General features: G+C 63.6%; 3 protein-coding genes and 1 long non-coding RNA gene across 5 annotated transcripts in view; 1 reads left to right on the top strand and 3 right to left on the bottom strand.

The window, feature by feature from the left end:
• Positions 1 to 22,023, top strand: LOC123652457. The gene is made up of 3 exons (XR_006741809.1): positions 1 to 180; positions 7,425 to 7,429; positions 20,825 to 22,023. It is a non-coding gene; the product is annotated as an uncharacterized LOC123652457 (long non-coding RNA).
• C1QTNF5 (C1q and TNF related 5) lies at positions 59 to 1,440 on the bottom strand. The gene is made up of 2 exons (XM_036440167.2): positions 1,087 to 1,440; positions 59 to 825 (listed from the first exon to the last, which is right to left on the bottom strand). The coding sequence occupies exons 1-2, from the start codon at positions 1,298 to 1,300 to the stop codon at positions 308 to 310; spliced, it is 732 nt and encodes a 243-aa protein (XP_036296060.1). The 5' UTR covers positions 1,301 to 1,440; the 3' UTR covers positions 59 to 307.
• On the bottom strand, positions 1,620 to 7,775 carry LOC118720351 (membrane frizzled-related protein). Its single transcript, XM_045582461.1, has 12 exons — positions 7,700 to 7,775; positions 7,515 to 7,617; positions 7,304 to 7,414; positions 7,055 to 7,201; positions 6,722 to 6,935; positions 5,871 to 6,001; positions 5,614 to 5,745; positions 5,410 to 5,486; positions 4,725 to 4,873; positions 4,248 to 4,372; positions 4,002 to 4,124; positions 1,620 to 2,561 (listed from the first exon to the last, which is right to left on the bottom strand). Exons 1-12 carry the CDS (start codon positions 7,751 to 7,753, stop codon positions 2,140 to 2,142), a joined length of 1,788 nt encoding a protein of 595 aa, XP_045438417.1. The 5' UTR covers positions 7,754 to 7,775; the 3' UTR covers positions 1,620 to 2,139.
• USP2 (ubiquitin specific peptidase 2) overlaps positions 15,911 to 22,638 on the bottom strand; it is a 25,478-nt gene continuing 18,750 nt past the window's right edge. For both annotated transcript variants that reach the window (XM_045582460.1, XM_036440165.2), the window contains 11 exons: positions 19,960 to 20,010; positions 19,654 to 19,777; positions 19,213 to 19,324; positions 18,989 to 19,099; positions 18,752 to 18,816; positions 18,564 to 18,667; positions 18,413 to 18,493; positions 18,252 to 18,330; positions 18,016 to 18,123; positions 17,575 to 17,695; positions 15,911 to 17,187 (listed from right to left, as the gene is read on the bottom strand). In XM_045582460.1, the coding sequence (XP_045438416.1) occupies positions 17,100 to 17,187; positions 17,575 to 17,695; positions 18,016 to 18,123; positions 18,252 to 18,330; positions 18,413 to 18,493; positions 18,564 to 18,667; positions 18,752 to 18,816; positions 18,989 to 19,099; positions 19,213 to 19,324; positions 19,654 to 19,777; positions 19,960 to 20,010 (1,044 nt within the window). In that variant the 3' untranslated portion in view covers positions 15,911 to 17,099. The remainder of the gene's footprint in view (positions 17,188 to 17,574; positions 17,696 to 18,015; positions 18,124 to 18,251; positions 18,331 to 18,412; positions 18,494 to 18,563; positions 18,668 to 18,751; positions 18,817 to 18,988; positions 19,100 to 19,212; positions 19,325 to 19,653; positions 19,778 to 19,959; positions 20,011 to 22,638) is intronic.

The raw sequence follows: 22,638 nt of genomic DNA, 5'->3' as shown, positions 1-22,638 counted from the left end.
TTCCCCGCCCTCAGGCCCAGAGCATCTCCACCTCCAACCATCGAAACTCAGCCAGGCGCAGGGCTTGTAGATTTATTGAACGGCCTCCACCGAAAGGGCCCAGGAGCCCGAGGGGCAAGGGGAGAGGGAGAGAAGCAGAGTATAGGGAGAGAGCACCCGAGGGCGGTGGGGGGGGGGGGGGTCTGGGCCAGAGAACCCCACCTGCCAGCACAGGCTGGGTCTCCCAGAGGCCTTGAGCAGACAGCAGGGCGCCCCTCCTCACTCACAGCCTCCCGTGACAGGGGCCCCCGCCCGGGGAGCGAGGGCATCAAGCGAAGACAGGGGAGCCGTGCCAGTCGGAGTACACCAGGAACCCGGAGAAGGTGCTGTCCGTCTTGACGCTGGCGTAGATGCCCACGTAATCGCCCACCCCGACCTGCACCCACACCTGGTCCTCGGGCTCCAGCCTCAGCATGGCGCCGCCCGACAGCGAGGCGGGCTTGGGCCAGCCCCCGAAGAACTGGAAGAAGGAGGCCACGGCCTCGCCGTTCTTGACCAGGTCGAAGTGCAGGCTGGCGCGGAAGACGGTGGCGTGCACCGCGAAGTAGTAGACGCCGGGCACGCGGCAGGTGAACTTGCCCGAGGCCGCGTCGTAGTGGCCCTGCTCGTTCAGCAGCACCCGCTCGAAGGGCAGCGGCGCGTCCGGCGGCGGCGGCTCCCGGCTCTCGGCGCGCCTGGCGCTGAAGGCGGAGCGCGGGGGCACCGCGCACTCCCCCGCCGGCCCCGCCGCGCCCGCCGCGCCCGCCTCTCCGCGCGGCCCGGGCTCCCCGCGGGGCCCCGGCAGTCCTGCGGGAACGGGAGGGTTCGCGGGCTCGGAGGGCGACCCTGGGGACCGCGCGTCCCCTCCGAGCTCCGCAGCCGCCGGCCCCGCCCTGCCCCCGGCCCGCGTCCCGGAGCGCGGTCTGACCCGCTGGGTCCCGGAGCGCCGCGGGCGGGCCCCCTCCTCCCTCCCCGGCCAGGGGCGCGGCTGGTCCGGGGGAGCGCCCCCCGCCCGCCCCGGGAGGCCGCCCCCCGCCCGCCCGCCCGCGGCCCCGGCCCCCGCCTTACCCGGCCGCCCGCCCTCGCCCTTCTCTCCGGGCGCCCCGCGCGCGCCGTCCCTGCCGTCCCTGCCGTCGCGGCCGGGCAGGCCCTGGGCGCCGTGGTGGCCGGGCGTGCCGGGGAGGCCGGGGTGCCCCGGGCACAGGCTGGGGATCTTGTTGTCGTCGGGCGGGGCCGCGCCGGCCGCCAGGCGCAGGAGCAGCAGGGCGAGCAGCAGCCTCATGGCGCGCGCGCGGCCGACGCCGTCCTCCCGCCGCGGGCGGGCGGGGTGCCCAGCCTCCGGGCCGGCCTGGCCCCCACCCCGCGGCCCCCAGCCGGGAGCGGAGCGGCCGGAGACGAAGAAAAGGGCGCCCCTCGCCCCGAGAGCGCAGCGGGAGGAGAGGGGAGCCCCCGGCGGCCCGCCCCGCCCCGCGCCGCGCCGGGAGGAAGCCCAGGCCCGGCGGGAGGAACTCTGGTGCCCGGCGGGCGGCCAGGCTGCGGGGGGAGGGGAGGGGAGCGCCGGCCGGCCGCGGGGACAGACAGACACGCCGGCCCTGCGGCTCCGGGGGCGGTCGGGGAGGTGTTGCCCGAGAAATGTGCGCGGAGAAGAGGGCCGAGAGGGCTGCAGGCAGAAGGCAGACGTCTGGGTCCCGGCCCAGGACAGGCCCGTACAGCCCAGGCACTCGGGGAACAAACAAAACGGTCCGAGGCTGGGGCCGAGCCCTGGCCGGTGTGGTACAGTGGGTAGAGCGCGACCTGCGGACTGAGGGGCGTGCAGGAGGCAGCCGACCCATGATTCTCTCCCATCATGGATGTTTCCATCTCTCCCTCTCTCTTCCTCTCTGAAGGCAATAAAAATACATTTTAAAAGGTGGGTGACGGAGACACCTGGAGAAGCAGATGGAGGGGGAGGCAGGAGACAGGAATGGGGGTCGGGCTTAGTGGGAAGCGGCTGGGTTGCCAAGGGCACAGCTGGAGGTGCAGGGACAGAAGGAGCCTGCGGAGGGTCCCTCCTCCTCGAGGCCCCAGAAGGCCCGGCTGCCCCGTAGGCAGTGGGCGGGCGGAGGGCGGGCCCCGAGGGCGTCAGGGCTGGGCACATGCTTCCACGCCCGCGGCCTCGGGCAGCCGGTTGCAGTTGAAGGGCCAGGGGGTACCCAGCAGTGCCAGGCCAGACTGGCATCGGTGCTCCGCCTCCTGGCAGACAGAGCGGCACGGGGGGAGCACGCTGCCCAGCGGGGTGCAGCGGGGCACCAGCAGCCCGCAGAGGAGCCTCCGGAGGCTCGGGTAGCAGGGAAGGCGGGCCAGGCTCTGCGGGAGGAGGTCAGCCTCAGCCGCGCCCAGCGTCCGCCCCACCCCGCCCCTCCTCCCCTCCCGCACCTCGTGCTGTCTGAGCACCTCCCCCGCCTCCTCCTGGGCGGCTGCGCCGGTCCAGATGTTCGGGAAGGCGGTGGCGTTGTAGCTGAGCCCCAGGCACATGGCCACGCGGACGGGCTCACAGGCCGGCGCTGCGGGCAGGGGTCACGTGGGTCCACGCCCGGGGGTGGCCGCCGGCGCCCAAGCCCTCTAAGGGTCCGAGGGGGTGGTGAGCGTCATAGGGGACAGACGGAGGGAGAGGCCTTCACGCCTCTCTGAGCGCCATGGCCGGCCCTGGCACAGGCAGGCCTCTTTTAAAACAGCCTGCTAGCCTGCCAGGCTCTGTCCGAGGCCGGATCCAGGCCGCTCACCTGGAGGGGGACATGGGGGGGACACGGGGGACCCAGGCTGCTCACCTGGAGGGAGGACACGGGGGGGACAACGGGGGACCCAGGCTGCTCACCTGGAGGGAGGACACGGGGGGGACATGGGGGACCCAGGCTGCTCACCTGGAGGGGGGACACGGGGGACCCTGGCTGCTCACCTGGAGGGGGGACACGGGGGACCCAGGCCGCTCACCTGGAGGGGGACATGGGGGACACGGGGGACCCAGGCTGCTCACCTGGAGGGGGGACATGGGGGGGACACGGGGGGACCCAGGCTGCTCACCTGGAGGGGGGACACGGGGGGACCCAGGCTGCTCACCTGGAGGGGGCACACGGGGAGGGACACGGGGGACCCAGGCTGCTCACCTGGAGGGGGGACATGGGGGGGACACGGGGGACCCAGGCTGCTCACCTGGAGGGGGGACATGGGGGGGACACGGGGGACCCAGGCTGCTCACCTGGAGGGGGGACATGGGGGGGACACGGGGGGACCCAGGCTGCTCACCTGGAGGGGGGACACGGGGGACCCTGGCTGCTCACCTGGAGGGGGGACATGGGGGGGACACGGGGGGGGACCCAGGCTGCTCACCTGGAGGGGGGACACGGGGGACCCTGGCTGCTCACCTGGAGGGGGACATGGGGGGGACACGGGGGACCCTGGCTGCTCACCTGGAGGGGGGACACGGGGGACCCAGGCTGCTCACCTGGAGGGGGGACATGGGGGGGACACGGGGGGGACCCAGGCTGCTCACCTGGAGGGGGGACACGGGGGGACCTGGCTGCTCACCTGGAGGGGGGACACGGGGGACCCAGGCTGCTCACCTGGAGGGGGACACTGGGGACCGGGCTCACGGGGACACGGGGGGGACCCAGGCTGCTCACCTGGAGGGGGGACACGGGGGACCCTGGCTGCTCACCTGGAGGGGGACACGGGGGACCCAGGCTGCTCACCTGGAGGGGGGACACGGGGGGACCAGGATGCTCACCTGGAGGGGGGACACGGGGGACCAGTATGCTCACCTGGAGGGGGGACACGGGGGGACCAGGATGCTCACCTGGAGGGGGGACACGGGGGGACCAGGATGCTCACCTGGAGGGGGGACATGGGGGGGACACGGGGGGACCAGGATGCTCACCTGGAGGGGGGACACGGGGGGACCAGGATGCTCACCTGGAGGGGGGACACGGGGGGACCAGGATGCTCACCTGGAGGGGGCGACACGGGGCCGCACTGGGCGGGGCTGCCCTCTGCACAGTCTGGCCGCAGGTCACACATCCAGCGCCGACACCCCGGGTCCTGGCAGGAGGGCCCCGTGGGCCCACAGGGCTCTGCAGGTGCAGGGAGGGCAGTGCCCCACTGGCTCTGCGGTGCCCCACCGGACCTCAGCCCTGCCCTCTGCCCTCCTCTCCCAGAGGCACCCCATGCCCACACCCACCTGCCCAGGCACCTACTCTCTGAGGCGTCCAGGGCCCGGTAGGTGGCCGAGAAGCCCCCGGAGCCACGGCCTGCCCTGAGGAGCACGGCCAGCCGGGGGCGCGAGGAGAGGAGGCGGGGTGGCGGCTCTGCCCCACAGAACCTGCGGCAAGAGCGGCCCTGGGTGCGGCCTGAGGCCCCCAGGCCACGGAGCTCGGCGCCTGGGTGAGGCTGGAGCGGGTGGGAGACCCTCCTGGGGCATGGGACTTAGGGTCTGAGGGGGAGGCACGCGTGCAGGGGACGAAGTGCCAACCAAGGGAGCTCCGGCCCTGGGGATGGGGAAGTCCGGGCGCGCAGCGGGGCGGCCTCCTGGGGGCGGGGGCGGGGACAGTGCGGACACCTGCTGGGAGGAGCCGAGGGACCGGAAGTGAGGGAAAGGTTGGCGAATCGCTAGGAAGCGGGCGTGGTTACTGCGGAGGAAGGCAGGGCCGCCGGGGACTCCTGCGCTCAGATACCTGCCCAGGAGGCCCAGGGCCCCCGAGCTGCCGGCCTCGTACACCGCCACGTGGTCGGACTGACACTCCCCCTGGGCGTCCAGGTTGAAGGTGAGGAACTGCAGTTCTACGCCATGTCCGGCGGGGACGGAGATGTGCCAGGTGCAAAGCTGGGGGCACAGCTGGCATCATTCCAGGTTCCTGCTGTCCCTATGATCGCCCAGGCTAGGCCTGGAAGGGTGGGCACTGCCCACAGCTCCTCAGAGGTGCTTCTCCAGACAGGAAGGGCCTTCCTACTTGTCTGCTCTCAGGGACCAACGGGGATGGAATGACTAGGTATACAGTAGGCACTTAATGCTCCCTTCCTGTCCAGCTGTGTGGCTCAATGGTTGACCATCAATCTATGAACCAGGAGGTCACGGTTCGATTCCTGGTCAGGGCACAGGCCTGGGTTGCAAGATTGATCCCCAGTGTGGGACGTGCAGGAGGCAGCCGATCCATGATTCTCTCTCATCATGGATGCTTCTCTCTCTCCCTCTCCCTTCCTCTCTGAGATTAATAAAAATACATTTAAAAAAAATAAAAATAATACTCCCTTCCTGTCTGCTTGACCTCTGACCTTCCCAAGGACAAGGCCGTGTCTGCTGTGCTGTTCTCAGTCAGCCAGGCCAGATGCCACCTGCCCTCTCCATGGATGCCAGCTTACCAGTCGCTGAGGGTACCCCTGCAGGAAGCTGGGAGCAGAGAAACTTCCCTGGAGCCCCGTCAGGTTCCCGCCACATCCTGTCGAGAGGAGGAGGCGTGCTGGCCGGCCTCTGGCCTCTGTCCGCAGGCTGGCCGCGCCGCGGGGAACAGGGCCCCGCGGTTAGGGCGGGGCCAGACCGGGAGCCCAGCCTGCACCGGATCAGACCTGAAGCCCCTGAGGGGGTGCTGCAGTCGCCCTGGTCCCTGCCGTCAGCGCAGCGGGGGAGCCCGTCGCACGCCGAGCCGGGGGGCAGGCAGGTGAGCTGGTCGCAGGCGACCTCGTCCTGGGCACAGCTCCCTGGGGTGCGGAGCGTCCGGAGTCAGGACCGCCAGAGCCTCCCTGCCTGCGGTGCTGGGGGTGTCGGGGAGGAAGGGACCTGCGGCCGCTGGGCCCCCCCCCCCCCCCCCCCCGCACACGCTCACCGCGCCCCCGGGCCACGGCCTGGAACCAGGCCCGGAAGCCTCGCCCCTCCACGCTGCTGTCCGAGACGAAGGCCACGCGGAGGCGGCTGGCGTTGGTGTGGAGTGTGGGGGGCGGGTCCCTGCCGCACAGCCTGCAGGAAGCCGGGGAGGGCGAGGGCTCAGGGCAGCCTGCGCCTGCTGTGCCCATGTGGTCCTGCCGTGTCCCAGGGAGCTCTGGCTTCCTCCCGCTGGGCACCCAGCTCTGCACACTTTTCTTTTTAAAAATGCATTTTTAGCCGAAACCGGTTTGCTCAGTGGCCTGTGGACTGAAAGGTCCCGGGTTCGATTGTGGTGTGTAGGAGGCAGCTGATCGATTATTCTCTCATTGATGTTTCTAACTCTATCCCTCTCTCGTCCTCTCTGTAAAAAATGAATAAAATATATATTTAAAAATGTATTTTTATTGATCTCAGAGAGGAAGGGAGAGAGACATAGATGATGAGAGAGAATCATCGATCAGCTGCCTCCTGCACCCCCCCCCCCACTGGGGCTCGAACCCACAACCCAGGCATCTGCTCTTGATGGGAATCAAACTCGAGACCCTTCAGTCTAAAGGTTGACGCTCTATCCACGGAGCCACACCGTCTGGGCCTGGCGACATTTCTTGATGAGAAAGGAGGTCGAGGCTCCAGTTTACAGATTTGGAAACTGGCAGACGGGAAGTGACCTTCCCAAGGTCATAGAGCAAGAGGGCAGCAGAGCTGTGCTCGGCTGTGGAGACTGTTTCCTCCCGATCAGGCCTTTCCCCCCCCACTTCCTGGCGCTGCCTCCCAGACAGGGACTCAGGCAGGTGGGGCTGGGGCTGGGGCCACCTGAGGAGGGGCCCTTCCGGCTCTGGGGAGATTTCCAAGCGGTCGAAGAGGCAGGAGGCCGTGCCCTCCGTGCCCAGAGCTTCGATCCGGAGCTGTATGGCCCGGTCTGCGGGCACCCGGATGTGCCACACACAGTGGGTGTCGGGCGGATAGGGGTCTGGGTAGTTGGGGCTGCTGAAGACGCCCTGTGGTCCAAGGAGGAGGCCCCCACAGGCTGCGGAGACAGCGGTTAGAGCTCAGAGGTCAATGGGGAGAGACCCTTCCCCAGCCCGTGCCTCTTCCAGCCCCCCGCCCCCGCTCATGCCCCCCTCAAGGTCAGCCCGTGACACTCACAGGCCTGGGGCGCCAGGCTCAGGCCCGCCTCTCGCTGCCCCTTGGGGGTCCCCGAGGTGGCGGTGGCGGCAGGGGTGCCAGAGATGCCGAGGCCCCTGGCGGGCAGCGGAGGAGAGGAAGCTCCGGGTGGGGGTGCAGCCTGCAGCTCTGGAAGCAGGAAGGGGGAGGGGAGGCTCAGAGGGGCTGAGCCCTGGGGGAAGCGGGGCACAGCTCGGGCGTCCAAAGCCCTCTCCCGCAGGCGGCACTCACGGGCCAGCAGGACGGCCACCAGCCCCAGCAGCCCCAGCAGCAGGCTGGCCAGCAGCAGGGCGCACAGCCCTCCGAAGTGCCAGTCGGGTGGCAGCCCTCCGGGACGCCAACCTGTGGGCAGATGGGGTCGGACTGAACCCCGCTCCGCGGCACCCTCCGGTGCCCCTCAGCCCGGCCTCTGGGTCCTCCCCCGCAGCACCCCAGACGCTACCGTGCCAGGCAGCGCGGGCAGGACGGCGGGCATCCCCCCAGGAGGCGGGTGGCGGGTGAGGCGGCCCCCACTCGGGCTCGAAGGCGGGGTTGCAGAATTCGGTCTGTGAGAGAGGCGGAGGGCTGAGGGCAGGGCACCGCGGGGGGGGGGGGCAGCTGGGTCTGAGTGGCTCTCGGCGGCCTCACCTGGCTCAGCTCTGCGGACTCCACGCGCAGGACGGTGTCCGCGCCGTCCCTCATGCTCTTGCCGAAGCCGAACCGGGCGGCTCCTGACCCCGGCCGCCGGCTCCAGGGCCGCACTTGACAGGCCGGCTGGCGCTGGGGCTGTGCCCGGAGGGAGGGCGCGGCTGCCAGGAGGGATTTGCAAAGGGGGGACCGGCCCCTAATCCAACTCAGCTGAGGCCTGCGGGCCGCCCTGGCAGGCACTCGTGCTGCGCACATCCCACAGGAGAAACTAGGTGCTGTGCACGCGGGTGTGTGTATATGTGTGTGTATGTGTGTGCGTGTGTATATATGTGTGTATGTGTGTATCTGTGTGTGTGTGTGTGTGTGAGAGAGAGAGAGAGAGAGCGAGCAGGCAGTGTGGGTGCGCCTGAGGGGTGCTAGAAGGGAAGGCGGCCAGGGAGCTGAGTCCAGGCCCAGCTCCCCCCTGGCTCCCAGGACAGGATGAGAGCCCTGCGGGCAGACCGGCTGCTCAGGGCGGAGCAGTGAGGGGCGGACCCCCGCTGCCCTCAGCCTGCGAGAGGAGTGGGGGGGCGGAGAGGTGCCGCCTGGGCAGGAGGGCAGGAGGGCAGGGCACCTCTCCAAAGGGCTGGGCGTCCCAGCTACATCCACAACCAGAGCCTCCACGCTAACTCCCACCGGGGCGCTCCCTCCTCGCCGGGGCGCTCCCTCTCCACGGGGGCGCTCCCTCTCCACCGGGGTGCTCCCTCCTCACCGGGGTGCTCCCTCTCCACCGGGGCGCTCCCCCCTGCACCGGGCGCTCCCTCCCCGCCTGGGCGCTCCCTCCCCGTCTGGGCGCTCCCTCCCCGCCTGGGCGCTCCCTCCTCACCGGGGTGCTCCCTCTCCACCGGGGCGCTCCCCCCTGCACCGGGCGCTCCCTCCCCGTCTGGGCGCTCCCTCCCCGCCTGGGCGCTCCCTCCTCGCCGGGGTGCTCCCCCCTGCACCGGGGCGCTCCCTCCCCGCCTGGGCGCTCCCTCCTCGCCGGGGCGCTCCCTCTCCACCGGGCGCTCCCCCCCCCCACGCGCCGGGGCGCTCCCTCTCCACCGGGGCGCTCCCTCTCCACCGGGGCGCTCCCTCTCCACCGGGGCGCTCCCCCCTGCACCGGGCGCTCCCTCCCCGCCTGGGCGCTCCCTCCCCGTCTGGGCGCTCCCCCCCAACGCGCCGGAGCGCTCCCTCCCCACCGGGGCGCTCCCCCCGCATTGGGGCGCTCCCTCCGCACTGGGCGCTCCCAGGGAAGCCTGCCCGCCCGGCGCCCTCCCCCGGGGACACAGGGGTGGCTGCCTGGTCTGTGGGCGGCCGCCTGAGGGCGGGGAGGCAGCTGACAGCCACGGAGCCCCGGTGCCAGGCCCCGCAGAGCTCTGGCAGCAGTTTGTCTGTCCCTCCATGAGGTGGCACAACTATTTTCCAAAAGGTGGCTCCACGCTCACACCTGGGAGCGACAGAGACCAGAGCAGAATATGGGGCCAGGTGAATCCAAAGTGTTGGTCTGGCCCTGGCTGCTGTGGCTCAGTGGACAGAGCATCGGCCTGTGGACCAAAGGGTCCTGGGTTCGATTCTGGTCAAGGACACGTACCTGGGTTGCAGGCTCCTCCCTGGCCCAGGCCCTGGTCAGGGAGTGCAGGAGGCAACTGATCCATGTGTCTCTCTCACACCATGTTTCTCTCTGTCTCTCCCTCTCCCCACCCCCTCTCTAAAATCAGTGGAAACACCCTCGGGGAGAATGAACAAAGAACAAAGTGCTGGTCTTCTGCCCCCTCACCCACCCTGGCCCAGGAGGCCATCCTGTGACCGGAGGCAGCCCTGCCCCAGGCTCTGCCTGCTCCGCGGGGGCCTCGGCAGCTGTGTCCGCAGGCGGGGCTGCACAAGGATGCGCCAGCTGAAGGTCTCTCCGTAGCAGCACTGACGCCATCTCCACGTGCAGTGCCCCAGGCTGTGTGCTGTGTGTTCGCGGGACCTGCGTGCAGCGAAGGAGAACTCCCTGGGGGTTAGCGAGGTGGGCACTCACAAGACCTGCAAAAATGTAAAACTGCTACCCTGCTCGCTCGTTTCCTCCCTACCTCCTTTCCTTTCCTTTCCTTTCCTTTCCTTTCCTTTCCTTTCCTTTCCTTTCCTTTCCTCCTTTCTCCTTTCTCCTTTCTCCTTTCTTTCTCCTTTCTCCTTTCTCCTTTCTCCTTTCCCTCCCCTCCCCTCCCCTCCCCTCCCCTCCCCTGAGGATATCTTTCCATTGTTTCTAGGGAGAGTGGAAGGGAGTGGGAGAGACAGAGAGAAACACTGATGTGAGAGACACACCAATTGGCTGCCTCCTGCATGTACCCTGACCAGGGCTGGGGGAACCTGCAACCAAGGTTTGCGCCCTTGACCGGAATCAAATGCAGGACCGACCCTGCAAGTCTTGGGGCCGATGCTTTATCCACTGAGCCAAACCGGCCAGGGCATTAATTTCTTTTTGATCTGTAAAATGTAGTTTTTGAAAAAATGGACAATGTTATTTATCTTACTATAGAAAGGATTTACTGTTATTATTTTTTATTTTTTAAAATAGATTTTTATTGCCTTGACTGGTTTGGCTCAGTGGATAGAGCGTAGGCCTGTGGACTGAAGGGTCCCAGGTTTGATTCCAGTCAAGGGCATGTACCTTGGTTGCGGGTACATCTCCAGTAGGAGGTGTGCAGGAGGCAGCTGATGGATGTCTCTCTCATCGATGTTTCTAACTATCCTCTCCCTTCCTCTCTGTAAAAAAATCAATAAAATATCTTTAAAAATATATTTCTATTGATTTCAGAGAGGAAGAGAGAGGGAGAGAAAGAAGAAACATCCATGATGAGAGAGAATCATTGGTCAGCTGCCTCCTGCACGCCCCCCACTGGGGATGGAGCCTGAAACCCAGGCCTGTGCCTGATTGGGAATAGGTGGATGCTCAGCCGTGGAGCCACGTGGCCGGGCTGGAGTTCTCAGTCATTTCAGCACCCCCCCCCCCCCCCCCCCCAGAACTGCTGGTGCAGCGGACAGACATGAAGACAATTCACTGGGTTGAAGATCGGAGGTCGAATGGCCCTCGCTGGGGGCATGCAGAGGGCTTCCTGGGAGAGGTGGATACTGTCTGGAGTTTAAGGCTGGAAGGTATTTGAATGGGCAGACCTGGGGGGGTGAGTCCAGAAAGCAGGGGCCGAGCACATGGGTGGAGGGACTGGCGGACGGAGGGACGGGCCTGGCTTGGGAGCTGCTTTCAGCAGGATGGCTGGGCAGACTGGCCTTGGGGCGGTCATGTGCGGGGCCCAGTGTGCGGGAGGCGGGTCGGGAGCCTTCTCCCTGCTGGCTTTGCTAGGCCGCCCGGCGACGCGTCCGGCTGGCACCAGCGCTCTTGCCGTGGCTGCTTCACGTGGCCCCGGGGCCAGGCCCGGGGAGAGCGGCCCAGGGATGGCAGTGAGACAGGGAGCAGGGCCCTCCTCTCGTGGCCTCGTGTGACCTTCACAGCAGCCCTGGGCAAGGTCAGAGCTGCTTTTGTTCCCGTTTGGCAGATGGAACTGAGGCCCAAATGTGTGAGCTTTAGGAGCCGGGCTGCTGGACCCCTGGCTTCCCATTTTTGTCCCTTTCCTCTCCCTCCCTGCCCACGGCCAGGTCCTTTCTGTAAACCGTGCAGAGCAGTGGGGGCCAGAGGCCTGTGGGCAAGTACGAGGCCTTAGCTGGAGCCCAAGTGGGGAGGTGGCCCAGGCCGCACGCCGGGCCCAGCCGCTGCTTCCTCCTGGCCGCTGGGGGCCTGCTCCCTGCCCCAGGTCTGGCCCGGCCCTCCTGCTCGCACCCTAATTGCCAAAGATGGCCGTGGACAAGGCCTCCAGGCCCCAACTCCACAGCTTTGTGGAGACAAAAGGACACGCGCCTTCTGAGCATTAGTCACATGAAGTACATATATGCTCACATGTGCATTTTTTACATAGGGGTGGGTAAAAGTAGGTTTACAGTTGTAATACAAATAATGCAATAATACATAAATAAGAACACAAAAATAAACTGTGTTTTGTGTACCCACAACCGTACATCTACTTTTGCCCACTGGTATTTATTTATTTAATATATTTTTATTGCCGAAACCGGTTTGGCTCAGTGGATAGAGCGTCCGTCTGCAAACTGAAAGGTCCCAGGTTTGATTCCCGTCAAGGGCATGTACCTTGGTTGTGGGCACATCCCTTGAAGCGGTGTGCAGGAGGCAGCTGGTAGATATTTCTTCCTCATCAATGTTTCTAGCTCTCTATCCCTCTCCCTTTCTCTCTGTAAAAAAATCAATAAAATATATTTAAAATATATTTTTATCATTTTATTTTTTTAACAATATATTTTATCAAACCTGGGACCCTTGATTCCGCAGGCCGACACTCTATCCAGAGCAAACTGGTTTTAGGTTTTGTTTTTTTAAAATATATTTTATTGATATTTCACGGAGAGGAGGAAGGGAGAGAGACAGAGAGCTAGAAACGTCGATGAGAGAGAAACACCACCAGCTGCTCTTGCACACCCCCTACTAGGGATGTGCCCGCAACCAATGTACATGCCCTTGACCGGAATCGAACCTGGGACCCTTCAGTCTGCAGAACGGACGCTCTACCACTGAGCGAAGCTGGCTTTGGCTGGTTTTAGCTTTTTATCTTTTTAATGATTTCAGAGAGAAAGAGAGAGGGAGAGATAGAAACATCAATGGTGATGAGAACCATTGATTGGCTGCCTCCTGCATGCCCCACATTGGGAATTGCGCCCACAACCGGGTGTGTGTCCTTGATCAGAATTGAACCCGGGACCCTTAAGTCCACTGGCCAACGCTCTATCCACTGAGCCACACCGGCCAGGGTTGCGCACTTGCATTTCTATAGTAACTTCATGAACTGAAACCTGGGAACCAGAGCCATGTAAGTCTCCTTAGAACTCGGGGCACGTATTTGGAGAAGTGTCTGCAACGAGGACACGTGAGCGGAGACCGTTGAGGTTCACTAGCTTGATCTCCTTAAGTCAGACAGGCGTGCAGGCTCAGGAGGCGGAGGCCCGTGGAAGGTCCCACGGAGCAGGTGCAGGGGACTCGCTCCCCAGGCCTGCTGAAAGGCACGCGAAGAATGGGGGAGAAATCCCAGTTGCTAGGAAGCAAAGCTGACGGATAAAGAAACGGGGGCAGATTTTGTTTGCCATCTGGTAGCAGCAGGACCTGTTGCCACGGGGACGAGAAAGCACCTCAAGTTGAGTCTAGAAGGAAGAGCCAGGGACCAGGGCCCCCAGCCCGCCGCTCTCCGGAGAGGCATGCATTCTCAGGGAGGTGTGATTGGCTGGCCTGGCTCGGTGGGGAGTGTTGACCTATGAACCAGGAGGTCATAGTTCCCTTCTAGTCAGGACACAGGCCTGGGTTGTGAGCTTCACCACCAGTGTAGCCTGAGCAGTAGGCAGCTGATCAGTGATTCTCTCATCATTGATGTCTCTCTCTCTCCTTTGCTAAAATCAATAAAAATATATCATATAATAAAACCCTAATATACAAATTGACAGACTGGTGAAATGACTAGTTGCTATGACATGCACTGACTACCAGGGGGCATATGCTCAACACAGGAGCTGCCCCCTGGTGGTCAGTGCTCACGGCTGGCAAGCACAGTGGTGGTGGCAGGAGCCCCTCCTGTCTCCATGGCAGTGCTAGGGACCCTGGGGGATGCCTGCCTGCTGGATTCAGCCTGCAGGCAGACATCCCCCATCCCCCTAGGGTTCCGGACTGCCCAGTGCATGAATGTCATGCACCAAGCCTCTAGTATCCTATCTAATAAAGAGGGAATATGCTAATTGACCCTCCCATCATTGCAAAAATGGTGGTGCTCACAGCCAATAAGGAGGGAATATGCTAATTGACTGCCCCCCACCTTCAAAGATGGTGGTGCCCATAGCCACAAGATGGTGGTGCCCAGTCCCCTCAGCCCCACTGGGGCGCCTGCCTCCAGAGTCACTTAGTCCCCTCAGCTCCCCACCGCCCAGGGTCAGCTCGAGGCACAGGCAAGCCTCTGCTGTTGGCTGCCCAGCTGCCCAGGGACCCTGAGGCTCAGGTAACCAGGGCCGGCCAAGCCTTGCGCTGCCGGCAGTGGCAGCAGCAGAGGTGTGATGTGGGCGTCGCCTCCTGCCCTTGAGGGCTCCCAGTGTGTGCGAGGGGGCAGGCTGTGGAGGGATGCCCTTCAGCGCATGGATTTTCATGCATCGGCCTCTAGTCTGGATAAAATGGGGAGGCATAGCAGCTGACACGGACGGGGCTCTCCTGTTCACCTTGCTCTAACCCCCTTCATCCTGTGGGCCGCCCCATTCCCGGGGCTTCGGTCAGTCATCAGTGTTTAGAACCTTATTCGGGCGGACGCTCCAGGGCAGGGCAGGGAGAAATGCAGTGGGTGTTTCCAATCCCCCTTTTTTTTTTTTTAAAAATATATTTTATTGATTTTTTACAGAGAGGAAGGGAGAGAGAGAGTTAGAAACATCAATGAGAGAGAGTCATCGATCAGCTGCCTCATGCACACCCCCTACTGGGGATATGCCCGCAACCAAGGTACATGCCCTTGACCGGAATCGAACCCGGGACCCTTCAGTTCCCAAGCTGACGCTCTATCCATTGAGCCAAACCGGTCTCAGCTCCAATCCCCTTTTCACTCCTGGAAATGCCCAAATGCCCTCTCCGCCGCCTGCCTGCTCGGTGAGTCTGACAGCAGGTGCCACTGTCTCAGCAAGGATGGAATGGCAGGACGTGACTTTTCTTTTACTTTAAAAAAATATATATAGCCGAAACCGGTTTGACTCAGTGGACAGAGCATCAGTCTGCGGACTGAAGGGTCCCAGGTTCGATTCTGGTCAAGGGCATGTACATTGGTTGCGGGCACATCCCCAGTAGGGGGTGTGCAAGAGGCAGCTGGTTGGATTCTCTCTCATTTAAAAAAAAAAAATATTTTTTATTGATTTTTTTTAGAGAGGAAGGGAGAGGGATAGAGAGCTAGAAACATCGATGAGAGAGAGACATCGATCAGCTGAGTCCTGCACAGGGGATGTGCCCGCAACCAAGGTACATGCCCTTGACCGGAATCGAACCTGGGACCCTTCAGTCCGCAGGCCGACGCTCTATCCACTGAGCCAGACCGGTTTCGGCTCTCATTGATGTTTCTATCTATCTCTCTCTCTCCCTTCCTCTCTCAGAAAAATCAATAAAATATATTTAAAAAATATATATTTTTATTGACTTTATGGAGGAAGGGGAGAGACAGAAACATCACTGATGAGAATCATTGACCGGCTGCCTCCTGCACGCCCCCCACTGGGAATCGAGCCCGCAATCTGGGCCTGTGCCCTGACTGGGAATCCAACTGTGACCTCCCGGGTCATAGGTCGATCTCAGCTGCCCCGGCCGGCGAGCCGTGGTTTTTCTCTGCGGAGAGAGAATGGTGAAGGGGGAAATCCTGAGAAAACACTGGGGCTCAGCAGGCAGAGACTTCAGCTTCTCGTTCTGAGATCAGTGGCAGAGAGGGAACATCTGATGGAACTATGAAAAGATAAACCAAAGGAGACACCCCAATGACGATGGCTGAGAAGGGCGCGGGAGAAGCGGCGGTCCCCGCGCAGGCTGCCATCTCCTGTGGGTCCCGGGGCAGCTCTGCCCTCAGCCTCCGCTGGCATCTGGGCACGTCCTGTGTGCCGAGAACCGGTGCCCACGCCATGACGCAGAGTCCCCTTGCCCGGGTGTGGCTCGGGCTGAGCATCGACTAGGAGCCAGGTCTTTGGTTTGCGTCCCGGTCAGGGCACAGGCCGGGCTGTGGGTGAGGTCCCAGTGTGGGGTGTGCAGAAGGCAGCGATCTGTGATGTTTCTCTCATTGATGTTCCTCTCTTTGTGAAAATAAATAAAAACATATATTTAAAAAGAAAAATTGCCCGTCAGGTATGCCCGCCCTCAGGTGCAGGAGCGGAGACTGAGCGGAGTTCAGAAAGGCGACTGACATCTCGCCGACACGTTTGCTCAGAAGAATGAAGACTGCGAGAACCAGCGAGGCATTCAGTGTGAACGGGCTCGGAACGCGCAGACCAGCTTCTGGCGGAAAGCGTACAGGGCGGAGCAGGGTCTGGGCACGGCGCCAGGGCGTCCTCAACACCAAGCCCCCCAATCACGAGAGCGTCGCAGGCCAGTGGAGTCCTCCAAGCCGGGCTTTATTCTGTACACGCCCGTGTGCGCTCGCCCCTGCTTACACAGTAAACACGCCCGCGCCCGGGGCTCGGGGTCCCTAGAGAAGGTGTCAGGCCAGCGAAGTGCAAGTGGGTGTCTCTCCCCGATGCCTCCTCCTGGGAGCACGGGGATCTGCCGGCTCCACTGCACCAGCTGGGCCCTGAGTGGTGCAGAGCTCCCTGCCGGCACGCACCCTCCGGGGACAGCACAGGGTCTGCCCACGGCTCAGGGCACCCTGCCTCCGGCGAGGCAGCACCACCGGGCAGGCCGGGCACTGTGCGGGAGGGCGGCATCCCTGAGAACTTGTGAGGAGGCTGAGAAAGCGGGCGGCGGGGGGTGGGGGGGAGGTCAGGGAGAAAGGCAGGGCGGGGAATAAATTAAAGGTGAGAGGAGGCTCCAGGGACAGGAACTGTGTTGACCTTCACACAGCCGGAGTGAGCAGGGGTGGGAGGGAGCGGGCAGGGACCTGATTCTCTACGTCGTCGCAAGAGAGCGCCTCTCCCCTCCCGGCTCCTCGCCGCTGCCAGCCAGCGGGCTGGGGGCTGGCCCGCCCCCGCCAGTGGGACGTGGAGTGGGGCCAAGGGAAGTGGCTGTGGGACGTTTCAGGGAGGGACAGTCACCCCCCTGGTCCCCAATGCTATAAGGCACAATTCTTTAGAGGCAATTAGATTCCATCCAAAACATTAAAGAAAGAAAGAAAGAAAACAACAAAAACCCTAAAAACCAAAACTCTTTAGCTCCCAGGCCTCAGGGGCAGTGCTGGGCCTGGACGGCGAGGAGCTCAGAAAACGTGTCTGAGGAGACAGGAACCGCCGTGTCTGCCGGGCAGAGGGGGCAGAGGGCGCCTCCGCCGGACAGCCGAGGCCAGCGAGCCCCGGGCTTTAAAGCCGGGTCCCAGGACTGGCAGGCGAGCGGTCGGCGGGGCTCCTGCTCCTGGCAGGGAGGCCCCACTCGGAGGAGCCGGAGCTGGGAGCTGCAGAGCCCAGGCCGCGCCGGCTCCGCTCCTGCTGGTCTTCGCTGCGCGGCTCCGCCCGCCCGGTCGCAGCCACGCCTGCTCCGCAGCTTTACTCACTTTATTTTTCTCTTATTTGTCAGGTTTGCTGTTTTTTAAAAAACACGCAGGGCGTGGCCGCCACGTGGGGGCGCTCTGCGCTACATGCGGGAGGGCGGGCTGGCCAGCTCGTAGAAGAGCAGGTAGGCGTCGCTGGTGCGCACTTGGCCGGAGGACATGGGCGTGACGCTGCGGAGAGAGGAGTCAGCGCCCGGGCTGCGGGCGGCGCTGTGCTCTGGGCCCACCCGCGCCACCCTCAACGCCGTCTGCTAGGCTTCAAACGGGCAGCAGACATGCCCCTTGGCTTAAAAAAATATTCCCACTGATCTCAGAAAGGAAGGGAGAGGGAGAGGGGGAAACATCAACGATGAGAGAGAATCATCAATCGGCTGCCCCTGCTCGCCCCACACTGCGGATCGAGCCCAGCACCCTTCAGTCCAAGGGCTGATCTCCCTCCACTGAGCAACACCAGCTAGGCTCTGGCTCTAACTTTCCCGTCAGCCAAGGTGGAAGCCACGCAGACGGGCAGGGGCAGGGTCTGGCAGCGGGGGCTGTCTGGGCGCAGGCCTGTCTCACCTGGAGTCATTGAACGTGTGCCATTCGCCAGTGGCCGGGCTCCGGCAGTACGCGGTGTAGTGGCCGCCCATGGTGGTTCCGGAGTGATTGGACACAGCGTACAGGTTGTAAACAGCATGGTCTGGGGAAGAAGCACAGTCTGCGAGCCCCCGGCATTCCCGCCCCCCTGCCTTGATTCCCAGTTTCAAACTCCCTCTCCAGCAGCTCCCCTCCTCCTGACTTCCCATCTGCATCTACCTGTGCCCCTTCCCTCCCTCCCGTGACAAATACCACCGGGAGGTCACTGCTGGGGTCCGGGTCAGGGCACAGGCCCAGGTTGCAGGCTTGCTCCCCACAGGGCCGTGCAGAGGCAGCTGATCCATGATTCTCTCTCACCTTCTCTCTCCCTCTTCCTTCCTCTCTGAAGTCAATTTAAAAAATATTTAATTAAAAAACACTCACTGGTGTTTTCTGAAGCAAATTCTCTCAAGTCCAGGTCTCTCAGCGGGAAGTTCACAAACGTTGTGAGCTTGCTGGTCCGCACCCTGGACTCGGAGAACCGTTTCAGATCTGGCAGGAAGCGCGTCAAGGACAGACAGGGTGAAGCAGAGTCAGAGAACGGGCGGTCCCCAGGGCGCCCGGGACCGGAGCCACACCAGACCCTCTGCCCTGCGGCTGCGGCCGCGGCCTAAGGATACGGAGCACCAGCACCTTGGGGAACCGCTGGATGGAGAACTTCTTCAGGCACCGCCTGCGGGCGCGGCAGCGGCAGCACGTCTGGGGACAGAAGGCGGTGAGCCCGGCGAGGCGGTCTCCGCCCGCGGCCGCCGCCGCCCGGAGCCTCCCGGAGGCCACTTACAGGCTTCTCGTCGCCGTCCAGCACGTCCTCTTTGGTGAAGAGCCGCATGCAGTCCACTAAGGTCACCTCGGGATAGCCCCGCTGGCGGGCGAAGGACAGGTCAGAGGTCAGCGGCCAGAGGGTGGGGGAGTCCCGAGTGCGGGGCGCCTACCTTGGCGATGGGCAGCGAGAGGTCCCAGAAGGGGTCGAAGACCGTGGAGCAGTAGCCGCAGTCCGTGCAGGTCAGGGAGCTCTTCAGCTGCCCCACAAAGAGATCTGGGGGACGGGGGCGGCTCAGGGCGCGCGGGCAGGGCGGGGGGGGTCCTGGGCCCGCACGCCCCACTCAGCCCCCGCACTCACCGCCAATCCGGCTGTCTTCCCGCTCCAGGTATTTCCGCCACATCTGCCGCCCTTTCTCGTCATCGCTGGGGACCAGAGAGGGGAAGGCAGTGGGGTCAGGGGTCAAACCGTGGTGCCTGTAGCCTCTATCAATCTTATCCTTAATATTCAAGCTTCTTCTCAAGCCACTGCCCTGGGACGTAGGCAAACACCTCAAGTCCATCCAGTTTTGCTCCCCACGTTCCTCCTCTTACTTACGGAAGGTGATCGAGGTTCTCAGGGGTGGACTTAGGCCTCACTGTGACTCGGTTTACCTCATTGTGCAGCCCATCCAGAAGGAAGCGGAGGAACTCCTGAGCATCCTGCTGACTGAGCCCAGAACAGAGTGAGCAGCCGCCCTGGCCCAGCCGCTGCCCGCCCTCCGGGGCTGGGGGCTGGGGGCTGAGTGGGGCATGCGCCACTTATAAGTGCAAGGCCCTTACTTATAGCCCACGAAGCGCGGGGCGAATCTCTGGATCTGGGTCTTGAACTCCGAGGGACTCACCACCTCGTTGGGAGGCGAAGTCCACATGGCCTGGATGAGCTTGGCGAACTCTGCGGGAAGGGGGGCAGGGAGCGTCCCCTGTGAGCAGCTCCGAAAGCAGGCTCCCAGCGAGGAGCCCGCAGGCCTGCCGACAGGAGGGTCCCGGTTCTATTCCGAGCAAGGGCACAGGCCCGGGCTGCGGGCTGGATCCCGGGGGGGCGTGCAGGAGGCAGCCGATCCGTGATTCTCTCTCCCCACTGCTGTTTCTCTCTCTCCCCCTCTCCTTTCCTCTCTGAAATCAACACAAATATATATTTTTTAAAAAGGAAAGAGAACAGCTCCTGTGCAGCCACAGCGGAGCGGGAACGTGCGGGGGAAGGGGCTGTGCGGACGGGCCCACCTTCCATGAGGGCCGTGCTGGCGCGGCTGCCGTGGCTCAGGTCCCGCAGGTGGAGCCGCTGCAGGCAGAAGTCGCGCAGCTCGCGCGTGTTGCTCAGGCACTGCAGGATGGCGTTCATGAAGCACTGCGGGAGGGAAACGCTCCGCCGTGGCCCCGCCTGCGGCGCCCGCCCTCCCTCCGCCTCCAGCTCCTCCCTGGTGTGATGGGGCGGGGCGAGCCCAGGTGGTGCCGGCCCAGAGGGTGTGAGGAAGGGGCGGGCGGCGGGCAGGGGTCCCATGGAAGAGCGGGCGTGGCCGGAGGACTCACCGTGTTCCCAAGGTTGCGCAGGCCGACCAGACCCTGGGCGCTCTTGGAGTTCTGCAAGCGAGGGGCAGGCGGTGAGGCGGCCGGCGGGCACGCCAGGCCGCTCCAGCGTCATCACCTCCTGGCAAGAGGCTTGGGGACGCCGGCCTTTTCAGGGCCCAGCGATAGCCTAGGACTTCGCTTTCTTTACCTGCCCCCCATCTTAAAGGGACATTTTTTTGTTTTTTGTTTTTTAGAAAAAGCATTTTATTGAATTCAGAGAGGGAGAGAAAGAAAGAGGAACATAGATGATGAGAGAGAATCATTGACCAGCTGCCTCCTGCATGCCCCCCACTGGGGATGGAGCCTGCCATCCGGGCATGTGCCCTTGACCTGAATCACACCTGGGACCCTTCTGTCCACAGGCCGACGCTCTATCCACTGAGCCACACCAGCCAGGGCTTATGTTACTCTCCATTCTCTGCCATACTAGAGGCTGGAGGTTGAACCGGAGAGTAAGAATTCATATATTTGGGGACATATTTGAGTCCTGGTTACAAGAAACTTCAGGTCCCCAATCCAGACACTGGCTCAGAGACCTGTCCCTGGTGCAGGAAGCAGCTGTCAGAGGGCACCACAAGGAGAAGCTCAATGAGAAAAACATCGGAACTGAACGTAGGTCTGGGGAGGGGGGCGATATCAAGCCGGCCTGCTACAGTGAACGGCCAGAGGCTGGAGTCTTTCCGGGGAGCTGGGCCGGGCGGCCTGTCCTGCCCACCAGCCCCAGGGCGGCAGGGCGGCCTTGTGCTGGAGGCTGCGGCCGCGGAGGCACCAGCTGCCTGCAGGTGCCGCTCTTGCCCTTGCCCTTGGGGAGGTGGGGAGGTCAGAGAGAACAGGTGCGGGGAGGGCTCTGCGCAAGGTGTGTCCAGGCCCAGGCTAGTTCTGGCCCTGCCTCCAAGGAGTTAGAAGGCCTTCAGGCTCCAAAGGTTAGAGAAGCCGTCTGCAGATGAGCCTGCGCGCCCCCCTCCTCACCCCCCGAGTGCTCAACCAGCTCACCCTGATGGGACAGGAGCCAGAATAACTCAGCTGAAACTACGCATTCCGGACGCCAGAGGCCGTGGGCTCGCTTCCCAGTCAGGGCACTTAGCAGGTAGTGGGCTCAGTCCTCGAGGGTGGTGGACAACTGCCCTCCCTCCCTTCCTCCCTCCCTCCCTCCCTCTCCCTCTCGAAGAACGTCCCTGGGTGAGAATTAAAAAGAAGACACAAATACAATAGCGATGCCCTGTGCTGACAGCACCCCAGGAGGGCGGGCTGAAGGGCTTTCCCAGGAGGGACCCGCCAGCCACAGGCAGCACCCTCGCCAGCTGTCGGGCCTCACCAGGGGGCAGGGAAGGACAGGCCGGAGGGGAGGCGGCGCGGCCCGAGAGAAAAGCCCTCGCAGCACGAGGGGCAGCATTCGTGAGGACGAGCTGTCCCCGGCCCCAGACACAGCATCTGCCGTCTGAACCCGAGGTTCCGAAGAGGCCCACCGGGCGCGCCTGGGACAGAGCCCGCCGGCCGTGCTGGGACGTCCTGGGGAGGCCCCGGGCCCACAGGCCGCCCCCTCAGCGCGCATCCTGAGCGCGGCCCGAGCCTCACCGCCGTGGCACCGCTGCTCCCCCCGCGCCGCAGCCCACGCCTGCCACACAGGCCGCCAGGCAGTGCCTGCCCTGGCGCCCTCCACGGCCGCAGGCCCTCCGCTGAGAAGCGGCCCCTGGGGCAGGGACGGCGGCAGAGGCCCGGGAGGCTCCCTCACGAGGCCGGGCGGAGGGAAGGTCAGGAAGAGGCTGGCGTCGCCCGGTGACTCCCTCTGTTAAGTTTTTATTGGTTTCAGAGCAGAAGGGAGAGGGAGAGAGAGACATCAGTGATGAGAGGATCATTGATGGGCTGCCTCCTCTCTGGGGATCGAGCCCACAACCCAGGCCTATTCCCTGACCGGAATCAAACCCGGGACCTTCACTCTGCAGGCCGACGCTCTGTCCACTGAGCCACACTAGCCAGGCCAGTGACTGTTCTTGAGGAACTCGTCCTGCTAATGCCTGGTGCCGGGAGAAGTTCCGTTAAGGTGCTGTGAGGACTTGTTTTTTGGGGAGAGGGTGGGATATGGGGGGAGGTGCTCTGCCTTTCTCTGACTTCCTGAGTTCAGCCTGGCTGGTGTGCTCAGTGGTTTGATTCTGGTCAGGGCACAGGCCCGGGTTGCGGACTCAGTGTGGGGTGTGCGGGAGGCAGTTGATCCAAGATTCTCTTTCATCACTGATGTTGCTATCTCTTTCTCCCTCTCTCTCTCTAAAATGAGAAAAAAAAATATATATTTTGGAAACAATAAAGTTTTCTGAATTCACAACCACATGCCAATTTCTAAGGGCTCTGTGTAGAAGGCGGTGAACAGCGGCGTTGGGGGGAGGGCCGAAGGAAGCAGACACAGCATCTCTGTCTGAACCCGGGCGGGGTGCCCGGGTCCGTCTGCAGGAGGCGCCTGCTGTGCGCGCAGCCAGACATCCTCAGCCACCAGCAGCCACCAGCAGCCGGGGCGCGGGGAGGGAAGATCTCCGCCCGCAGAGAAGCACAGGTCCCGGGAGTGACCTTCCCCGCGGGAAACCACCCGCCCGGCCGCTGCGGGGAGAAGCTGGGCCTCAGGGCTGGGAGCCCCTGCCCAGCGGACTG

Source organism: Pipistrellus kuhlii, unplaced genomic scaffold, assembly GCF_014108245.1.
Source record: "Pipistrellus kuhlii isolate mPipKuh1 unplaced genomic scaffold, mPipKuh1.p scaffold_m20_p_162, whole genome shotgun sequence".
Taxonomy (NCBI): domain Eukaryota; kingdom Metazoa; phylum Chordata; class Mammalia; order Chiroptera; family Vespertilionidae; genus Pipistrellus; species Pipistrellus kuhlii.
Note: the sequence above shows the minus strand (reverse complement) of the source record. Positions and strands in the feature narration are given on the sequence as shown.